The 21,157-nt window shown below is 41.0% G+C and overlaps 1 protein-coding gene across 1 annotated transcript; it reads right to left on the bottom strand.

Annotated features, from left to right (window-relative positions):
- Positions 1-6,631: 6,631 nt before the first annotated feature.
- LOC127230931 (disintegrin and metalloproteinase domain-containing protein 21) lies at positions 6,632-10,291 on the bottom strand. Its single transcript, XM_051196249.1, has 2 exons — positions 8,502-10,291; positions 6,632-6,713 (listed from the first exon to the last, which is right to left on the bottom strand). The coding sequence occupies exons 1-2, from the start codon at positions 10,264-10,266 to the stop codon at positions 6,700-6,702; spliced, it is 1,779 nt and encodes a 592-aa protein (XP_051052206.1). The 5' UTR covers positions 10,267-10,291; the 3' UTR covers positions 6,632-6,699.
- Between the last annotated feature and the right edge of the window lie 10,866 nt (positions 10,292-21,157).

Genomic DNA, 21,157 nt, shown 5'->3' with positions numbered 1-21,157 from the left:
GAAGGAAGGAGGGAAGGAGGGAAGGAAGGAAGAACACATGCCAGTGATGCAGGTAGAAGCATAAAAGCTTTTGTGTTCTAGGCATCTGGATTTTCCATATTAGTTTTGAACCTTGCTATGTAACTATCTATAATCGTATTTTCTGGCCTTTGAGGACTATATCCAGTATTCTTAGATGAAATATACTGTTTTTACTTGTTCTAAAATTGAAGATGGTGCACAAGAAAATGACGTAACTATCTAGGAACTGGATACACACTAACTTCTAATCAGCCTTCTCATTCTGATTCCATTTTTTTCTGCTGAATGTGGTCTATTCCATGCCATGCTCACTCTTTGATAGCTTTACTGTTATGTCGGCACACAAGGAATCAGCTGCTATAATTTTCAGCTATTTAAGTACTTCATGAACCTTCTCATGTTTGAAATCATAGGATCGTATATATCGATTCAGCAGTTCCAATATGCAAAACAGCTCTTTCTGCATATTGTGAATCACTATGTTGAGAGGTTTTATAAAATCCATTAATACCATGATCTTAGCACATAATTCTGACTTTTTGACAGAGACATAATGTTATCCACTCTACTTAAATTTTCCGAGTTGTAACCTGCCTTTCCTGATTTATTTACATCAGTATAGAATGTAGGAGCTCCAGACATTGGTGTTTCCCATACAATGTGAGGAAGGATCCAGTTAGTTCTCTTTAAGCTTGAATTATCTTGCTTTTGGTATATTTGTTGTTAATATCTCCCCCAAAATTACTGTAAGGTCTTCGCCAAGGTTCACGTTCTGCCCATAATTTGTCAACTTCATCATTAGTGAAAGGTACTACAGTTTCTGATGGCTCTATTTCTACTAATTGAGAAAGTCTCAATTTTCCTTTAAATTGAATCAACTCAGAGACCTTTTCCACATAAGTTTTTAATTTTCCCCTCTGTTAATGTGGTAAAAAGATCCATTCTAAGATATTGTCTTCCCTCTGCATTAATATTCCTGTAGGGAAATGCTTAGAGAGTGAAATAACCAGAATGCAATCAGGGTCTGGATCCAAACGATCCACATATGCATCATGTAATTTTTTTTTTCCCCACCAAAGCCAATCCTCTCTCAGCTTCATCTGGTAATTCACTTGGACTATTTAAGTCATTGTCACTGTCTAAGATTTTGACAAATTACTGAGTTCATCCCTGTGTTCCCCAATCGTGAGCCATAGGGAGGAACTGTCTCCTAGCAATCTTTTAAAGTCATTAAGAGTCAGCAATTGACCTCTCCTAATTTCCATCTTTTGGGGTCTAATTTTCTGTAGACCTATTTTATATCCTAAGTAAATTTTATTAAATATACTGATTCTAAGCCAGGCCTCCTGATGCAAATCTGTAATCTTGGCTAGTTAGGAGGCTGAGGTGGAGAATCATACAGAATCACAAGTTTGAAGCCAGGTTGGGAAATTTAGTGACACCCTGTCTCAGGCCATCCAGGATTAAATGATGGAACCCTATCTCTAAAAGCCTATGCTCAAAATAACAAACACTGACACGTGGCTAACAATAAATGTGGAAGGGCAGACTAGGGGGAAAATGACTCATGATTCCATGACGCCTTTTATTTCTCTTCATAGTGGTGACATGTGAAGGCGTTAAATAAGTTCTGACCAGGTATGCTCCAGGGACTGTGGCTGGCTTTCCCCACAGCTGGTTTCTATCAGGGAGGGGAAACTAGAACAATTCAGGTTTAACAAGTGGCACCAGCTGCATTCCAGGAATTACTTTTAAGAAACACATGATCTCACGCTGTAGCCTAAGCTGTCTTAGAGCTCAATACACAGCCCAGGCTATCTTAGTCTCATGAGTGCTAGAATGAGTGTTTCAAATTCATTATTTGTAAGAATGTTGAAAGACATTGACTTTTTTCATATAAAGAGACAAAGTGCACTTGTTATTCTTGCAGAGGACCTGAGTTCAGCTCCTATCAACTACATGCCAGCTTAACAACCATTTATAACTCCAGTACAGGGGATCTGGCGCCCTCTTCTAGCTTCCAAGGGCACTGCATGCACATGGTACATAGACATACATGCAGCAAAGCACCCATGAAAGTTTTTCGTTTGGTATAAAGTATTCTTTGCCTATGAGGTAAGATATAGGACAATAGAATTAATGTTGCTTTAAAACAAATTTAAAAATAGATCTAGTTTAGTGGCAGAGCACTTCCTAGATGTATGCAAGGCCTCTGATCCTCAGTACTGGGGCAGAAGATGATTCTGTCAATCAACTTGACCACATTTTCTCCTTACAGATTTGGCTAAAATAGTCTGTTAAAAGCCCATCTCAGCAGATTCTGCATTAATTACATCTGTCTGTGGAGAGGCACAATAACTACCTGTCAATAACCCAAAAAGTAAGATAACAGTCTTTTTAATGTGATGAAGGCTTTAACAACCTTTTCCTATGCTTCCTGGAGTCTCTTGACCACTCATGACAGTCACTAACAGCCCCCGGGACTCCAGGGCAAGAAAATTTGTGTACTTAGCTTCTTGCTCTTCACCATCAAAACAACAGATAGAGAGTAGGCTACTTCCTGGTCTTCACAGAAAGAGCTCAAAATCTCTGAGCTAGTGAACCTCTATACCTGGATGCCCATTGTGCTTGGTTCATGGAAATTGCATTGAGTCATCCTCAAATCTCACTGCTTCTGGAAGCACTGCCTCAAATGGTACCAACTCAACCTGTGATCTCACCATTGGAGATGAGTTTTCCTCCTGTGCTGGAAGCAACCCCACCACACATGTCTCTGTATGCCCCTATCCAGTGATGTCCAGAGCTCTTCCAGCTACTACAGTATCAGGAGATAGGACTTAGCCAAACATGGCCCTCCAAAATATTCCACCTGCAAGATGGCTTCTCTTGAAAAGTGCTATGGTGCAGTGCAGATTACCTTCTTGTGGGCCCTTGACTATTTGAAAAGCACTATGGAAGTCACTGGGTATACACAAGGACATTCATGACTATAGGACACTCTGGCTAACTAAACCAAGCAAAGGAGCACTAATGAACTATTGTTAATTTTAATCATTTAGCCAGAATATCTCTGATAAATGTCAAAGATAAAAAGTAGCACATGTGTCTAATATTAGGCAGTTACCTTAGCACTGGAAGCCTCAGTAATCAATGGTCTCCTTTTCATATTATTATAAATGTCTTGGCCAAACCTTGAAACACTGGGATGTTCCTGCCTCAGGGATACTCAAGATAGAAGTAAAAGTCAGATACGTCTCTACATATATGCTAAGGTCTAGATGCATGGTATTACTAGGATGTGCCTTATTGCATTCAGATATCACTGGTAATAAGCAGTGCCCATACCAGTTCTTTCAACTGGTGTGGGTGACACTTGTGCCTATAGGATCTGCTAAGGTTGCTGGAAAGAGCTATGCATTGGGAGGATGCTCTTCTTCCAATTGGTGCAGATGGTGCTTTTGCCTAAAGGGGCTGCTGATCTTGTGGTGGTGGAGCAGCCTGCCTGCAGGACTCTTACCTGTTGGCTGGCTGCTGTGGCTGAGATGGGAGTTATAAGAGTTACCTTTAGCAATAGGGGTGCCCCTTTGTTCAACAACTAAATTAGATGTAATGGTGGAAAGAGATGACCCATTTGGGACACTGTCTCCTCCATTACTTAGCAATTTCATTTACATTATCTTCATACAAGTATATATTTTAGAAACTTCCAACTACATTAGGTTTCCATATGGCTCCTCAAATGGCCCATAATTTTAGCTTATTCTCCCTTCATTCCCTCCCTTGATCCCTCTTCCCTTCCCCATTTGACCCTCCCATTCCTGCCTACCCTCATCCATTTAGGGATTGAAACATTATCTCAGGTAAAACAAGTGCAAGCTGGTTTGAATGTGTAGGGACAGAAGGACAGAGAAGAAAACTAAAGCAATATGTGGCTAGCATAGTAATGAATTTATGGGGACATGATTTGTTACAGCAATTGAATACTCAGATATTACCATTCTTCCTATCTTAGAAACAACCCAGAAATGAATGTGTTTCTGGGGAAAATATTAGAAAGTATTATAAGGAACAATCACTGACCATTCACATTGTACAAAAACAGGGCACAAGAGCTTTAACAATAGAGAAACTGCAGGCTTTAGAACAGCTGGTACAAGAGCAGCAAAATGTTCCATGAATTGAAGAATCAACCAGCCCTTGGAAATTCTCCTATAATTGTTATTAAAAAGAAATCTGGAAAGTGGAAATCTAAGAGCTGATAATAAGGTGATTCAACCAATGGGCTCTTCAGTCTGGAATTCCTTTGTCCTCTTTATTACCTAAAGGATGACCTCTTATACTTATTGATTTGAAAGATTATTTTTTTCACTATACCTATACAAGAAAAAGACAAGAGAAAAATTTGCCTTCAAAATGCCTACTTACAATTCTCAGCCTGCTAAGAGTTATCAATGGAAAGTTCTACCACAGGGAATACAAATAGCCCCACCCTGTACAAATATTTTGCACAACACCCTTTGGACTTTATACATGAGCAATTTCCTCACTCTATAGTTTACCATTAAATGGATGACATCTTACTAGCTGATTCAAATGTAGATACTTTAGAATGTTTGAACAGGTAAAGAAAATTTCGCATTGCTGAGGGTTACACATTGCTCATGAAAAAATACAAAGAGGAGCTTCTACTAATTGCTTAGGATATAAAATAGGTCTACAGAAAATTAGACCCCAAAAGATGGAAATTAGGAGAGGTCAATTGCTGACTCTTAATGACTTTAAAAGATTGCTAGGAGACAGTTCCTCCCTATGGCTCACGATTGGGGAACACAGGGATGAACTCAGTAATTTGTCAAAACCTTAGACAGTGACAATGACTTAAATAGTCCAAGTGAATTACCAGATGAAGCTGAGAGAGGATTGGCTTTGGTGGGGAAAAAAAAAATTACATGATGCATATGTGGATCGTTTGGATCCAGACCCTGATTGCATTCTGGTTATTTCACTCTCTAAGCATTTCCCTACAGGAATATTAATGCAGAGGGAAGACAATATCTTAGAATGGATCTTTTTACCACATTAACAGAGGGGAAAATTAAAAACTTATGTGGAAAAGGTCTCTGAGTTGATTCAATTTAAAGGAAAATTGAGACTTTCTCAATTAGTAGAAATAGAGCCATCAGAAACTGTAGTACCTTTCACTAATGATGAAGTTGACAAATTATGGGCAGAACGTGAACCTTGGCGAAGACCTTACAGTAATTTTGGGGGAGATATTAACAACAAATATACCAAAAGCAAGATAATTCAAGCTTAAAGAGAACTAACTGGATCCTTCCTCACATTGTATGGGAAACACCAATGTCTGGAGCTCCTACATTCTATACTGATGTAAATAAATCAGGAAAGGCAGGTTACAACTCGGAAAATTTAAGTAGAGTGGATAACATTATGTCTCTGTCAGAAAGTCAGAATTATGTGCTAAGATCATGGTATTAATGGATTTTATAAAACCTCTCAACATAGTGATTCACAATATGCAGAAAGAGCTGTTTTGCATATTGGAACTGCTGAATCGATATATACGATCCTATGATTTCAAACATGAGAAGGTTCATGAAGTACTTAAATAGCTGAAAATTATAGCAGCTGATTCCTTGTGTGCCGACATAACAGTAAAGCTATCAAAGAGTGAGCATGGCATGGAATAGACCACATTCAGCAGAAAAAAATGGAATCAGAATGAGAAGGCTGATTAGAAGTTAGTGTGTATCCAGTTCCTAGATAGTTACGTCATTTTCTTGTGCACCATCTTCAATTTTAGAACAAGTAAAAACAGTATATTTCATCTAAGAATACTGGATATAGTCCTCAAAGGCCAGAAAATACGATTATAGATAGTTACATAGCAAGGTTCAAAACTAATATGGAAAATCCAGATGCCTAGAACACAAAAGCTTTTATGCTTCTACCTGCATCACTGGCATGTGTTCTTCCTTCCTTCCCTCCTTCCCTCCTTCCTTCCTTCCTTCCTTCCTTCCTCTCTCTCTCTCTCTCCAACCTTATTTTACATATCAATCCCAGGAGGTCCCTCTCCCTCCCATACCCCCCCAGGACCACCCTCCATTATAACCCCCATCCACTCCCATGGGAGGGTGAGGCCTTGCATAGGGGATCATCTTGGCAGTTCTATACCAACAGTAAAATGTACAAGTATGAAATCCTAATACAGTCAATTTTAAACACCATGACAATATTAGTATTGGTGCATGCTAATACTTTTGAAATTTGGGGCAAGACTGTCTGGAAACTGGGAGGGCTGCCCTCTTAAATGTTTTCAGCTCCTCTTGTGACTTTGGAAGCTCTGTCTCATATATAGGCACATACAGAGCACAGACAGGCATTGGAGTACAACCAGACCAAAGACAACAGAATAACCTTCAGAAATTACGTTTTAGATGAGTTTAAACAGAGAAGCCCATTTTTTAATTCTGCCATGAATTTACTTCAAGATGAAAACCCCAAGGCTTCTTGGAGAATATGAAATTGTCAGAGGGATCACATATGACTCCTTCCTGTAATTGACAGTGATTTCCTTCATGTAAAAAGAATTACTACCTTCAAGTTCTCCTTTGGATGTTTCCCCTCCCGTGCAAAGCCCCCTTTCCTTTAGAAAGGTCACCAGGCCAGCACTGAAACCACAAAATGACAAAGTGAGTAAGTATCAGAACATGCATGGATAGCCTGGCTCACACCCCTTTTGTCTACAAGGGGGAGGGCCTCCATCTTCACTACTACTCCCTCCTCTCTGCCACATGTTGGTGGTTTCCACCCACACATACAACGACAGTGCTTGTTTTGTTACACACTCCCCCGAAACTACCCTTCTTGACATTGCACATACAACCAAAGATAATGGTAGAAGCTGGTGTGTGTATTCAGCACCTAAGACACTCCAGCATTATTGCAGGCACAGGCATCAATTTTGATATTCTTGGAGAAGTATATCTCATCTTGGCACGCTGAGTGTAATCACTGGATATTTGAAAGAAAAAGCATGGAGTTTTCTCACTGTCAGGTAGCAGAGTTCAACACCACTACTGGAATTCTGACATCTCCGACATGAATGTTCCTTTCATTCATGCATCTGTATAACTCACAAATGTCCCTCTTGATGCTATTTACATTAACAATAAAATTAAGAATAATCTAATACAAATGCAAACAGACCATGGCAGAGGGAATAGTAGCATATACTAATGCAGCCCAAATTTGATACAGAGCCATCTAGAAAACCTTTAACACAGACATCATAAATATTCTTTTTCATGAAAAAAGATCTGAAAGATGGATTTACACATAGAAATATAAAGAATGTGACCAAGTGTTGGGGTACAGTAACTTGGATTGGGTGCCGCCCTGGGTACTTGGTTGTGCTGCTCAGCATCACAACACGGGGGGGGGGAACTGAAATCAAAACTCAGAAGTGATAAATTATGTGATATTAAGACACTGAGGGGGTTAAGAGTGTTTCCTGCTCTTGCGGAGAGCAAGACCCGGGGTTTGGTTCTCAGCATCCATGATGGATGACCCACAACCACCTGTAACCCAGCTCCATGGGCTCCGACTTTGGCCTCCACAAGCGTCTGCACTCATATTTACAAATGGAGAGAGAGAGAAGGGGAGGAAAAAGGAGAGAAGGAGGGAGGGAGAGGGAGGGAGAGGGAGGGAGAGGGAGGGAGGGAGGGAGAGGGAGAGAGAGAGGGAGGGAGGAAGGGAGAGAAGATGAGACACAGAGAAGAGATTTTAAGAAACAATTATAAAAGTAAATTTAGACATAGAGGCACAATTTTAATTCCCCAGTGATTTTATTTCAAGATGAAAATCTCAAGATTTATGAATGATTACACGACTGTCAGGGGAAATCACTAACAATTTCTTGTAGTAACTGACATGATGTTGTTCTTGTGTGGCTCCAGTTAGTATGGAATGAAATCAGTTCCCTCTTACAGTAGATAGTTCCTGTCTGAGGTCTACAATCATTATTGCTTTTGTAATTGCACCAATAATAAGTGAAACCAAGATAAGAACCATACGACTAAACAAAACAATTAGTATCCTGTTTACACTCACATGTATTTTGGCTTTAAACATACGAGAGGCGATCTTCGGGCCACTGTCTGTACTACCACCTGTTCCTGCCTGTACACAGTCTGGTGGTCGCCAGCCTTGCACACAGTGACAATGGCCTCTGTTGTTACACACCCCTCTGAAATTACAGTAGCTGATGTTGCATCTGAAATTGAAATGTTGGTGAAAAACACAGGCTTGTGCTTTACAGTATTTCCCTGGGCCACAGGTTGCACCATCCACTACAAGCCCCATTTCTGGAATTTCTGTCCCATGGTGCACATCATACCCAAAGCACTGTTCTTCTTTAATATCTTGTACCTTTATGTGATGAAATGTAGTGTGCTCACCTCCACCAGGAACACGGATGACACCATCACAATGCAGCAGTCCACAATAAATACCGTCATCTTGACATGCGAGAGGTTGGCTCCCTCCTCTTTGTAACTTCATCCCACAGTTTCCAAATCGGTCACCTTTGGGATTTAATTGTTTATAGCACGCTGGCGAAGCATCCCTTACTTCGTATCCAAAAAGAGCTTGACACTGCAAATCACGATCACTGCAGTTTCCTGACATGCAAACTGCTAGTGGTGAGCAGGGAGTTCCATCCTGGATGTAAAAATTTTCTGGGCAAGTCTCCGAAGTTCCATCACAGTATTCTGGCAGATCACAAATGCCAAGTTTGTCTCTGCACACAAATCCAATGGGTGCAAATGAACAATCCTTACAGCAACCTCCTAAATCGCAAGTACTGCCCTGAGAAAAGCGACAATTGGTTGCACAACACTTGTCATAGACACACTCTTTAAAGGAGCCACAGTCACACTCCTCATGGTTATCCAGCTTCTTATCCCCACACCGGGGAACTATGTATCTAAAGTTGCTATACTGATGACGATCGAAACTCAGGCACTCGTCCCATCCATGGATCTTATCATGTATCTCAGCTTGGGAACAATTGCTCATCATATCCAGAAGAGCAGGAAATTCATTCATGACACAACGGCTTCTTCTGAAACAAAAACAGCCCGTTGCATCATGCTCTAAACCCAGACTGTGACCTAGGGCATGAGACATGATAGTTGCAGCCAGAAAAGGATGTCGGTTTGCAACATATGTATATGCTACTCCCCAATTATCTTTGCACACTCCATTCTTAGGGGCGGCATAATCTACACCTCCAACCTGATGTCCTGTTAGAAGAACTGAAATGGAGATCTTGACTTCATTATGTAAACCTTTTTTAAAAGAGCCAAAGTTTTGCACAAGATTGTTAGAATTATCATTCCACTGGTTTATATTCAGTGAGTCTCCACTTTCCCAAATACATATGGCACCTGCAAAGACAGCCAATCCGGTCAGTTTATAAATGCTATCTGCTATGCTGTTTATAACCAATATCATCTCAAGTGAGGCGGTAAAGTTGTTGATCGCTCTAGCTAGTGAAGAACTCATCGTATAGTGCACTCGCAGTATTTTCACATGCACACGCCACAGATACACTGGGGCTGCCCTGGGACTTCCAGCAAGCTTCGCCTCTTCAAGGGATTCCTCTGCCTCTGCCACGGTCTCTTCATTTCTACATTTTTTAGACTTATATGACCTTTCTATCACAAGCAGAGAAATGACATGCTCAAATTTGGAAGAAGATGCCAATGGTCTGATTTCATAAGTGAAGTCATCCACCTGCAGCATGCCATTCAGACCTCCATTGCAGGTGTCTAGCGTAGCTAGGGACCCAGGGACCCCTTCCAGGTAGCTGTAGAAGTAACAGTCTCGGGGAACAAACGGGTAGTCTTCCTGCTCGGCTCCTTGGTCATTAGTAGTGTACACAGGAAAGTTTTCAGGAATCATGTTCTTCTTGAGTTTCATGTGGACCACGTGCCTTTGTCCCCTGAAGCGCATGCTGTAGGTGATCTGGTCCGGCATATTGCTTCCACCCATTCTCTGGGGAACCTTCCTGGGAATCACAACTTCAGACGTAGCAAAGCGCCATTTTGGTGGACCACGGGAACAGCACGCGGGGCACAACAATACCCAGAGCACAGATAGCCAGAGAGAGCCTCCCAGGAGGACTCGAGTCCATGTAGATGTCCGGAGGAAGGGGGCCATGGGCCAGAGCAAATTAATTAGTCCACCGGGAGGCAGACAAGGCCGAGACCTCAAAGTTCACACCATGGCATGAGGAGAGCAGAGTGAGGCAAGAGGCTCACAACCTCTGGTAAGTAAAGGAAGACAGGCTGTTACATAACAATGCTCTGCCCATGCAAGCATTGTGTGCTCGGTGATCTGGAGAGCCTGTGCTGGAAGCCCCAGGGAAGAGCAAAACGTGGGAGGCACTTGGAGAAATTGCCATGTATTTATGGGAAAAAAACATTCACAACTGCTTCTAAGGCTTGTGTCTTATCTACCCAATTTTTATATTTGGCACAATTGTCAATCAACTTTTCCTATTTGCTACAAAAACCACTCTGGCTATTAAAGATAAAATACGAATTACCAGACCGATAGTAATTACAACTGGTGTTATGTCATTCTGTGTGAAGCCACTTCTTCATTTTCTGCTTCTATTTCCATCTCAAGTAGCACTATTACTGGGTCCCAACACCTTCTGTTATGGTTATTTCCCACCCTTTACATGGGAAAGACTTTTCCTTTTATCATTACTTAACTCTCTTGTTTGAGGACTTCCAAGGTGTCTTACCAAATCTGACAGCTTCTCAGTTTGTCTGCAGCTGGCACGATTTCTCTGCCCATGTGGTTGTGCCATGAATTGGGAGTGTCAAATGTTGTTTTTATCAAAATCTCAATTGTTCCATTTTGCCAATAAAGACTCGGGAGCCCGATGCTGTGATGAAAGTCTGCTAGCTCAGAGAGACAGAGAAAGCCCTGGGCTGACTTGACCCTCATCCTTTGCAGTCCTCTCCAAAGCTCCTGCTCTCTCCTACCACCTCAAACGGTCTCTTCAAAATCAACGTCCCTCCCTTCTACTTCCTGTGTGTCTCTCTATCCATTTTTCTTTCTCCATCTTACTCTTTCTGGTTGTTCAATTCTCATTAGCATTAAATATATAAAGATAATATAGCACTGTGTAATCTATCTCTTGTGGTATTTAGTACCCCTTTCTCTTCATTAAGCAAGACTTCTAAAGTGGGATTAGATGTTTCTATAACTGGTTGTTCTGTTGGATTGTGTGATATACCTGCAATTGCTTTTTGTTGTATTCAATAAATGGTTTGGTTTTTCTAGGTACATATGTTAGAGCATTATCAGTCTTAATTTATACAGGTATTCCCTTTATGACCATGACATCTATTAAGTATGTATTTGCAGAATCATCCTTTTCAGATTGTAAACACATTGATATCCCAAATATTTATCTATAGTATGATACAAATACTTTAATTTCCCAGACTCTGCAAATTGAAATACATCATTTTCCCAACTTTTTTTTCTTTGAATATATTTTCGGTGATTTCCTGTAGGCATTCCAATTTTACTATACAAGTAACAAGAAGTACGATTCCTTATAATTTCCTTGTCTTGTTCAAAAGTGAATGAAAAATCTTTCTTCAAACTTTGCTATGAACATCGTGTTTTCTTAAAAGTGAAAATCTGGTGCTTTTAAGACATTTTCTATTAATAGCTGATAAATTTCATCATTACCTTATGATAGAGGGCCTGGTAGTCTGGTGTGGGGTGTTATATATGATATATACAATGGATGATTTCTATTTCCTGTTATAGTGAAAATAATGAAATTAATTCTGAATCACCTGGATCAAGTTCAGTGGTTTCAATATGTAACACAACTCTTCATATTGAGAGTCAGTAAAAGTTTTAAGGGATTCTGGAAAAATCTAATAATGCCTTGGGAATAGCATATAATTCTGATTATTGTACTGAATCATGTATGTTTTGAACCACTTTAGTTATTTTTCCTGACTTATTTCCTGCCTTTCTTGATTCATTTGCATCAGTATAAAATATAGAAGCTGTCATAACTGGATGCCAATGTTGTGCCCAAGTTGTGAAGATCCCCAGAGACCACCAGGGAGAGATAGACACACTGGTGCAAATGCATAAGGTTTATTGTTCATTCAACCATGATAAGGACGTTGTCTAGCTGGCTGATGCAGCAACCACCAGAGAAGCGAGTTCCCTGTCTACTGTCAGGTTTTTAAAGGCAAAAATTACAGAATTACATCAGTAGGTATGAGTTGGTTTCTGGTTGGTTGATATTTGGGGAACAATCAGGGGAACTTCTCAAAGTCATATTTTGGCAAGAAATACCTGTGCACCAATTATTCTCATTGGTCAGTGTTGAGAGGGAACATTCTGTGGTTTCTATGGCTTTGTTACTTGCAGGTAGCCTGTACCAATAGTTTTCAGAATTTTATCCTGGAGACTCCAGGTGAGGTTTTGATCTCCCTTGGAGTTTCTTTTCTGGCCAAACAGTTTCCAGGAACCAAGCATCTAAGAGGCCAGGATGGGTCTGGGCTTTGATTGTGCTCAGTTTTGGCCCTAGCCTCTAGGAGGCCAGGGGATCTGAAGTTTCTTTGTGTATGTGCTGAGTCAGAGGCCTACATGTCTTTTCTGTAGCCTGTCATGGCTGCTAAAGCAGGGGGCTGAGTGAGGGTCTGGACTCTTTTTTAGTTTACCCCTTTCAGTCAATGTGTAGAAGAATGCAAATACATCCATGTTTATTGCCATGAACAAAACTCAAGGTAGAATGCCTTGGTCAGCCTTGATGCAAGGGGCAGGGGCTTGGTTCTACCGCTACTTGATGTTCCAAACTTCATTGACTTCACATGGGAGACCTTACCATTTCTGGGGAGTGGATGAGGAATAGGATGGAGGAAAAGTGGGGTGAGAAATGGAATGAGGGGAGAAAGGGGTAACTGTGGCTGCTATGCAGCATGCATTTAAAAAAATTTAAAAAATAAAATAATATTTTCTTGAAAAAAATTCCTGTGGGATACAAGCAATCCACTTGTGCACCCTGTAATTTCTTTTTTACCAGAGCCAATTTTCTCTCTGCCTCAGTTGTGGGAAGCTGTCTTTTTTGGGCTGCAGTTGTACCCAGCTGACTTGCCCACAGTTTGTGCTTGAGTGAGGGAGTGTGGATAGAGGAAAGGCTAGCTAAAGATGTTAAAAGAAATTGAGACACAGGAGAGCATTCAGGAAGGAAGGTTCAGCCAATACTGAACTCCATGAGTCCATTTTCCACCATTCTTAAACACCTTAACCAAAAAGGGGAACATGGGATTGTGTATATGGAACAGACTTTTCTTCCTCGTTTCTCCAAGGATTCAGTAACCACACCTTAGATTCAATTTGTCATTACCTGGCTTTGAGGGTCAGGAGTAACCACACCTCAGACCAAGTCTGTTGTTCTTTAGATAAATTCCTCTCACATATGTGAATTTAGTTCTGGATTTTCTATTCTGTCTGTTTTTCAATGTGTTTGTTTTCTGTTTAAATGTTAGTGCAATCTACCTTCTCCTTCCTTCCAGTCCTCCCTTCCTCTCTCCCCTCCGTTCCTACCCTCCTCCCTCATGCCTTCCTTCCCTCTACTGTCTCTTCTTTCTTTTTTCTTTCCATTTTGTCATCTAAATTGGGACGGGATCTTGCTGTGTTGCTCAGTCTGGTCTCAAACACATTAGATCAAGTGGCCTTGTAGTCTCGGGGCTATGGGAGTGTGCCACCACATCTGGTCATACCATGTTTTTGGTTGCTATACCTCTGTATTATCTTTTAAATTAGGCATTGTGATGTCTTCAGCATTGCTATTTTTGTTCATACTACTTTTTCTAGTCTGGATATTTTTACTTGTTCTGTTTTTGTTTTGGTCCCCTAAAATCTGAGGGGTGTTTCTATTTTATTTTATATTTTTATCATTTAAAAATTATGTGCAGGTTTGTGTCTCTGCATATGCATATGGGCATGCGATGTGACTTCAGATATGCCTGAGTAACCCAGAGTTGTTGGATTCCCTGGAGTTAAAGTTACCAAGGGCCATAAACTACTGATGTAGGTGCTAGAAACTGAACTAGGTCCTCTGGAAGAAAAGCAAGTGTGCTTAACTGCTGAGCCCCCTCTCCAGCCCCGAGTGCTTCTATTTCTATGTAAATATCATTGGTGCATTGATGGGACTTAATTATATATTTTGTTTATTTGTTGATCATATTTAGACGTTTGAAGCAAATGAGTATATATTTCCTTTTGCACAATTTTCATTTAAAATTCTATAGTTATTATGGGATATATAGTACAGTTCCCATGCTTTGATTTTCACTGAGCTTTTTTCTGAGACTGAAACAAGGAGATACAGAAGGCCAGCACTTGAGTCCTTGGTCTTCTCCAAGAACTGATGGGACTGTGTTTTTAAAGGCCATCAGTATTTACCGCAATATCATTGTAGTGAGATAGTCCTTCTGTAGCACTGACCACGCCCATTGGGGGGTGGAGCCATGGGCGGAAGTGACCTGTGGAAGGACTATCTCACTACACATCAGTATGCCTAAAACAACTTGCATTAGGTTTCCATTGGAATCACTGCTAAAGCCAGGTCTTGTATCCATAAAAATCCACCCATTAAAAAAAAAAAAAAAAAAGAAAGAAATTGCACTAGAAGAAATCACTATAGGAGGAAGTTGAAAAGATATTAGAGGGATGGGAGCTAAACAACATTGCAATACATAGTGGTATTCCCAGAGGAACCACCCCTCCAGAAAAGAGAAGCAGCTGGGCTGTGGAAAGCTAGGTGCTTTCCTCATGAGTCTCAGTTTGGGACCTGGAGTGAGAAGGACAGGGTATTGTTTGGTGACACTGGTTACTAAGGAGTCGATAGAAGTGTTGTGGAGCTGGTAGATTGGCCTCTGGGGCTCCAGAGAAGGTCTGTTGAAAGCCATAGTAGCCCAGATCTTGAACGGAAGGATGCTACCCACTTAGAGCTGGCATCAAGGCTGCTTGTGGTATGACCTGATTAATACGGTAGTGAGATATCTGAGAAAGGGGCATGTCTCATATTTAGTGTCATTTTTCTAAGAAGTAAAACTACAGCACCATATATTCGCATCTTCACCCTAGTCTTCCTTCTTCTAGCTATTGTTCTGGTAGATCTCTCCTACAACTAGCCAGATATTTTACTATTTTCCAGGAGTCTGTACATGTTGTCCTTTCTATACAAGATGGATGTACTTGTATATAACCCAAAGCTCAGCTTAGTATGAGTGTTTTCTCTTGCATTTCTGTCTATCTAGCTCTACTACTGAGGAAGGTAATGTGACTGAGCTTCTGGGCATTTCTGGTATGTATACACATAACATGCTGACCTTTACATACACCCATGTTGGACTTTAAAAAAAAATCCTTCTTCAGCTACTTACATAGGATTATTCCTACAGCAAAAAAAAAAAAAAAAAAAAAAAAAATGAACTGAAGGAGAAAGGCAGCGCCATTGAACTGGTGGGATTACCTTCTTAAATACCTTGCTTCATCCACTGATCCTGTTTACAACTGAGCTTACATTTGACACTTCTTACTGACTATTTCAGACTCACATCTTAGGACTTCATGTAACTGAGAAAATTTAGCTCATGGTTGAAATATCTGGCTACATGACCACTTGATTTTTCACAATTAGCTATTTTCTGGGTCAACATAAGCCACTTGATTCTTATGTAATCAGATAGCCAATTTGTATGCCAAGAGCTCTTTTTAAAGATACATAATATCCTACCTTTTAATTTTCTATCAAACAATGCACCCCTTATAGAACCCCAGGGATAGACACCGTGGTTTTATCCACAAACTGTTTAGCATACTTTTCTACCACTGATACCTTCAATATCACACATCTGAGTTCATATGTTTTTGCAAATCTTCCAATGTAATCACAATCTCTTATATTTCTGTCTTGATTAATATAATCTCATTAATTACAAGTTAAAAGATGTATGGGATATATAGGCAATCAGTATTATGGCAATGGATCTTTTCATGATTCTAGTGCTCCTGTTACCAGTCCTGCCCATACATTGGCAATGATGTGTTCTTTGGATATTCCCAGGGAACGTTATTATATTCAATCATGTGTAATAAACTTCTTTTAGCATGTCTATGTCTAAGGCCCCTTTAATCCCTTCTTCATCCATCATGCCAAAGCTTCTTTGTGTGGACATTTAAAATCTATTCCAAGGGCAACTTTGAATCATGTCCCAAATCTGCCACCATAGTATAAAATCCCATACCATTGCTGGGCGGTGGTAGTGCACACCTTTAATCTCAGCACTTGGGAGGCAGAGACAAGCAGATCTCTGTGAGTTCAAGGCCAGCCTGGTCTACAGACTGAATTCCAGGACAGCCAGGAATACACACAGAGAAACTCTGTCTTGAAAAACTAAAAACAAAAACAACAAAACAAAACAAAATCCCATACCATTGGAGAATGCTCTCAAGTGAAGTCACTATTCCCCTTTATAATAGTGGTTCTCACCATATGGGCCCTGACCCCTTTAAGGGTTAAATGATCCTTTTTCAGGGTCACATAACAGATATTCTGCATATCAGATACATTATGATTCATAGTAGTACAAAAATTACAGTTATGAAGTAGTGACAAAAGCAGTTTTATGACTGGGGTCATCACAACTTGAGGAACTCTCTTAAAAGGTCACAGCATTAGGAAGGTTGAGGGCCACTACTTTATAACATCATGTTTTGCCACTTGATAAATCCAACTATCCCTTCCTTGTTGTGTGTGTGTGTGTGTGTGTGTGTGTGTGTGTGTGTGTGTGTGTTTCTACTTTAGTCAAGGTTAGAATTTAGCTTCAGGCTACTTCAGAGTCTACTGCAGCAGCAAGACAAGTACCTCTGAAAGACCCACAGAGAGTGGACCTTCACACTCTGACTCAGGAAAGGCAACACCCCAAATCACTCACAAGAAGTGGCCTTTATGCAAAATGCAAGAGGACTTGTTTATTCCAAGTGCACTTGGGTCCACAGTCATATGCCAGGCAGGGGCAGAGAACTGAGGATCTCGAGGGCAGTTTTTAGAGGGTTTATAACAAAGCCCATACACCAAACCAATCATCCCAAAGTGTCAAGATCCAACATGGTGCAGACCAATCAATTTAAACTAAGTTTTGTTTTTCTATAGCTGTATTGGTGTGGGCTCCTGGGTGGAGTGATAATTGGCAGTTAGGATTTGGGGCGGGGGTTCTGCAAGCAGTTTACTAAAGTTAGATATGTAGCTGGTCAACTTATCTCCTGTTATTCTTATTCAGCCAGAAAGCAAGGCATTGGGACAGTTCAAAACTTGGGTAGTCATGTCTTTTTGAACAAGATGACCTATAACAATTCCCAGAAACCAGACTGTTGTTGAGAATAACAACATTCCTCAGAAACTAGGTGGTTATGAATAATAATAACAATTCCCAGAAACCAGTCATCTTGACCGGGCTATTTCATGTGTTCCCTTTTTCCTGAGCTTTGTATGTAGCTAGGGTGATTTTTAAATACATGTTGGTGGATATTTTTAAATGTCTAACTTCCAGTGGTCAATGGAGAGTTAGGCTGTGTTTTCCATCCTTACACTTCCAGGCACTTACAACAGGGACTTGGTTGCTGGTGGCAGGTAAAATACAGGCTGTCCTGGTTTAAGTGAATATTCTGGTGGTTAAATTGCCACTAGTGGTGAACTGAAGTGCTGGAAAAGAAATCTCCGGTACACTCGATGTGTATCAAGTGCCTGAAGTATATTTGTTTTCTATACTAAAGGTTACTACAGATTTAGCAGCTTAAAGAAACATGCACTTTTTATCCTGCTTTTTCTAAGTGAGGAATCTGGGCATGGATTAGCTAGGTCCTTGACTCAGAGTCTTATATTCAAGGTACCCATTGAGCTGCATTCATAGGACAGGCACAGTTCCAAGGCTCCTCTGATAGAAATTTCATTTCTTTGCAATGTAGAGCCCAAGGAAGTGGCTTCTTTGTGCTCATCAATAGAGAAAGTGCTCGGTGCTTTGGTCCATTGCTGCACTGTTGTCTGAGTGTGGTTTAATGGCACATACCAAGGGTGTGTTGTGATTAAAGGCTTTGTCTGCAGAGTAGTTTACTGGGAGGTGGTGACAACCTCAGGAAAAGGAACCTTTAGGTCATTAGGGCATGTTCTTTAAAGGTACTGTCTTGAATCCTCATTAGAGGTTGTTTTTACAAAAGGAGCAAACCCGGCCCCACCACTGTCGACTAGCCCCTCAACCATGCTTCTGCTACTGCAGTTGATGCCATGGATGTCTACTCAGAGCAAGTCATGTGTGCACTGTACTTTTTGGCCTTTCAGCCTTTCAAACTGGGAGATAAGTAAGTTCATTTCCTTCCTAAGGAGATTGTGTCCGGCGTTCAATTACAGGGATGACAAGTGAAAATGGACCAATGACCCACTAGGACAATCTCCTTGATTAAACAATGGCATGCTTTTGTTTAGAAGTAAGTTTCTGGTCCCACTGAAGCTCAGGAGAAGACCACACAGTGACAGGCACAGGGGGACTTGGGATCAGGGGCGACATTTCAGAATTCTGTTTGTTTTTCCAGGTAGACAACTATAATGGCAAATAATGATTTCTTTTTATCCCCTGAAGCATTGTACCTCACCATTTTCTCTTCTTAATATTCTGATTGGAATATAGATAACACTGTTGGGTCGTACACACAGTTGTAGCATTGTCTGATTTTACTGAGGCAATTTTATATGTTTTAAATTCTGTGGAAGTCGCCAGTTTTGTCTACGGAGTGAGTTTCAGGGCAGCCAGGGCTACACAGAAAAACCCTATCTCAAAAAAAAAAAAAAAAACAGGACAAACAACAAGAAAAAAAAAAAACCAAAATAAATTGTGACCATCATCATTTATATATTTTTATTTATTTGTCTATAATTTCATTTTACATTCCAACCACAATTCTCCCTCCTACCCCTCTTGCCACCCTCTCTCACCCCCACATCCCACCCCCATCTACTCCTCCCAAAGGGAGGAGTCAACAATGCCTGGCATGTAAGTTGAGATAGGACCAGGTCCCTCCCTGGCATTAAGGATGAGCACTGGCATCCCACCATAGGGAATGGGCACCAACAAACTAGCTCATGTACCAGGGATGGATCCTGGTCCTACTGCCAGTGCCCCTCAGATAAGCCAAGATACATAACTGTCTCCCACATTTGGAGGGCCTAGTTTGAGCCCATGGATGCCCCACGGCTGTCATTCTAGAGCTCAAGAGTTGCCACAAGCTTGGTTCAGCTGTCTGTAGATTTCCCCTCCCTGATCTTGACCCCCTTTGCTCGCATGTTCCCTGGGTTCTCTTTTATTTATGGCTTGTTGAATTCCTTTATTTATTTACTGTGTGCACATGCATGTGCAGATGTATGTGTTGGTGTGCGTGCAGGAATATGGAACCAGAGGTCAATATCAAGTACTTTCTATTTTACTCTCTTTTGACTTCTAAAGATTTATTTTTATTTCATGTACACAGGTGTTTTTACTTTATGTGTGCTGTATGCCACAAGCATGGAGGCCAAAAAGAGGGCATTGTATCCCCTGGCACTAGAGTTGCAGATGGTTGTGAGCTGCCATGTAGGTGATGGGAATCAAACCTGTAATCCTCTGGAAGAGCAGCCAGTACTCTTAACAGCTGAGCCATCTCTCCAGACCCTAACCCTTGTTTTGTGAAGCATTCTCATTCCAAGGCTCCCAAAGCGCTCGAATTTACCAATCCAGCCTGACTGGCTAGCCAGTAAGCCTCAGTGAGTACCTGCCTTCCCCTCCCTAGTGCTGAGATTCCAGGCCTGTGCTTCTGGACCTCACTTTCACATGGGGGTTGGATATCTGAACCAGGCCCTTCTGCTTGTGTGGCAAGCGCTTTACCAAACAAGCTGTCCCTTTAGTCCCGTTTGATGTCTTTTTAAACTAGGGAAAAAATCCAGATTTAAAAACTTTCTTGAGCTGGGCGTTGGTGGCTCACACCTTTAATCCCAGCACTCAGGAGGCAGAGGCAGGCAGAGGATCTCTGTGAGTTCAAAGCCAGCCTGGTCTATAGAGCGAGTTCCAGGACAGGCTCCAAAACAATACAGGGAAACCCTGTGTCGAAAAACCAAAACTAAAACCAACCAACCAACCAATAAACAAACAAACAAAACAACAACAAAAAACTTTCTTGCAGTAGGGTCTCAACATATTGTGCAGCCTGGCCTTGAACTTGTAGTCTAGGTTAGGCTTTGTGATCCTTATGTTTTAGCCCCCCAAGTGCTAGGATTACATTTGTGGACCACCATTTGCCACTTGAAATTAATATAAAAGTTTTCTCTCTTCAGCTTAAAGATCTCAAAAGAGTTTGCAAACAGCAACATAACCCTTTTGGAACAAAAGCTAGCCAAACAGCACAGGAAAAATGGCAGCCCCACACACAACTTCACCAGCAAAGGTAATGTGAGGAGCTGAGACTGGAAACACACTCCACATCCCACACATGGGGATGTTTTGGTCTTTTTGTTATGTCAAGGTTACAATCTGCACATTATTCCACAGCTCCCAATACGCCTGCTTTCTTTTCTCCACCTTACCAAAGCTACTTAATCTGCTTCATATAGAAGCTCCAATGTTTTTATCTGAATGTGGCAGGGCTACCCGAGCAGTGTGTCTATTCACTTTAGAACCAAAGGTCCTTCACAGTGGCTTTCTAGAGCAATAGATCTTATTCCTTCCTAAGATGGAGATAAGCAGCTTGTGGAAGGTTTCTTTGCTGCCTCACCTATGGATTACACACTGCCACTGAAAGGATGGAAAATACAGCCTAACGCTCCAATGGCCCTAGGAAGCTAGAATTTTAAAAATACTATCTAAGAAGCCCTAAAAATCCTCAAATTCCAGACCCTGTCCTTTGCCAGTAAATGGGCATGGTCACACTCCTTGCTGCTTATGTCAGACAGGCCCTTGAGTACGTAATTCTG

The sequence above is a fragment of the Phodopus roborovskii genome, unplaced genomic scaffold (assembly GCF_943737965.1).
Source record: "Phodopus roborovskii unplaced genomic scaffold, PHOROB, whole genome shotgun sequence".
NCBI lineage: Eukaryota > Metazoa > Chordata > Mammalia > Rodentia > Cricetidae > Phodopus > Phodopus roborovskii.
The sequence above is the reverse complement of the archived record's forward strand: the minus strand, read 5'-3'. Positions and strand labels throughout refer to the sequence as shown.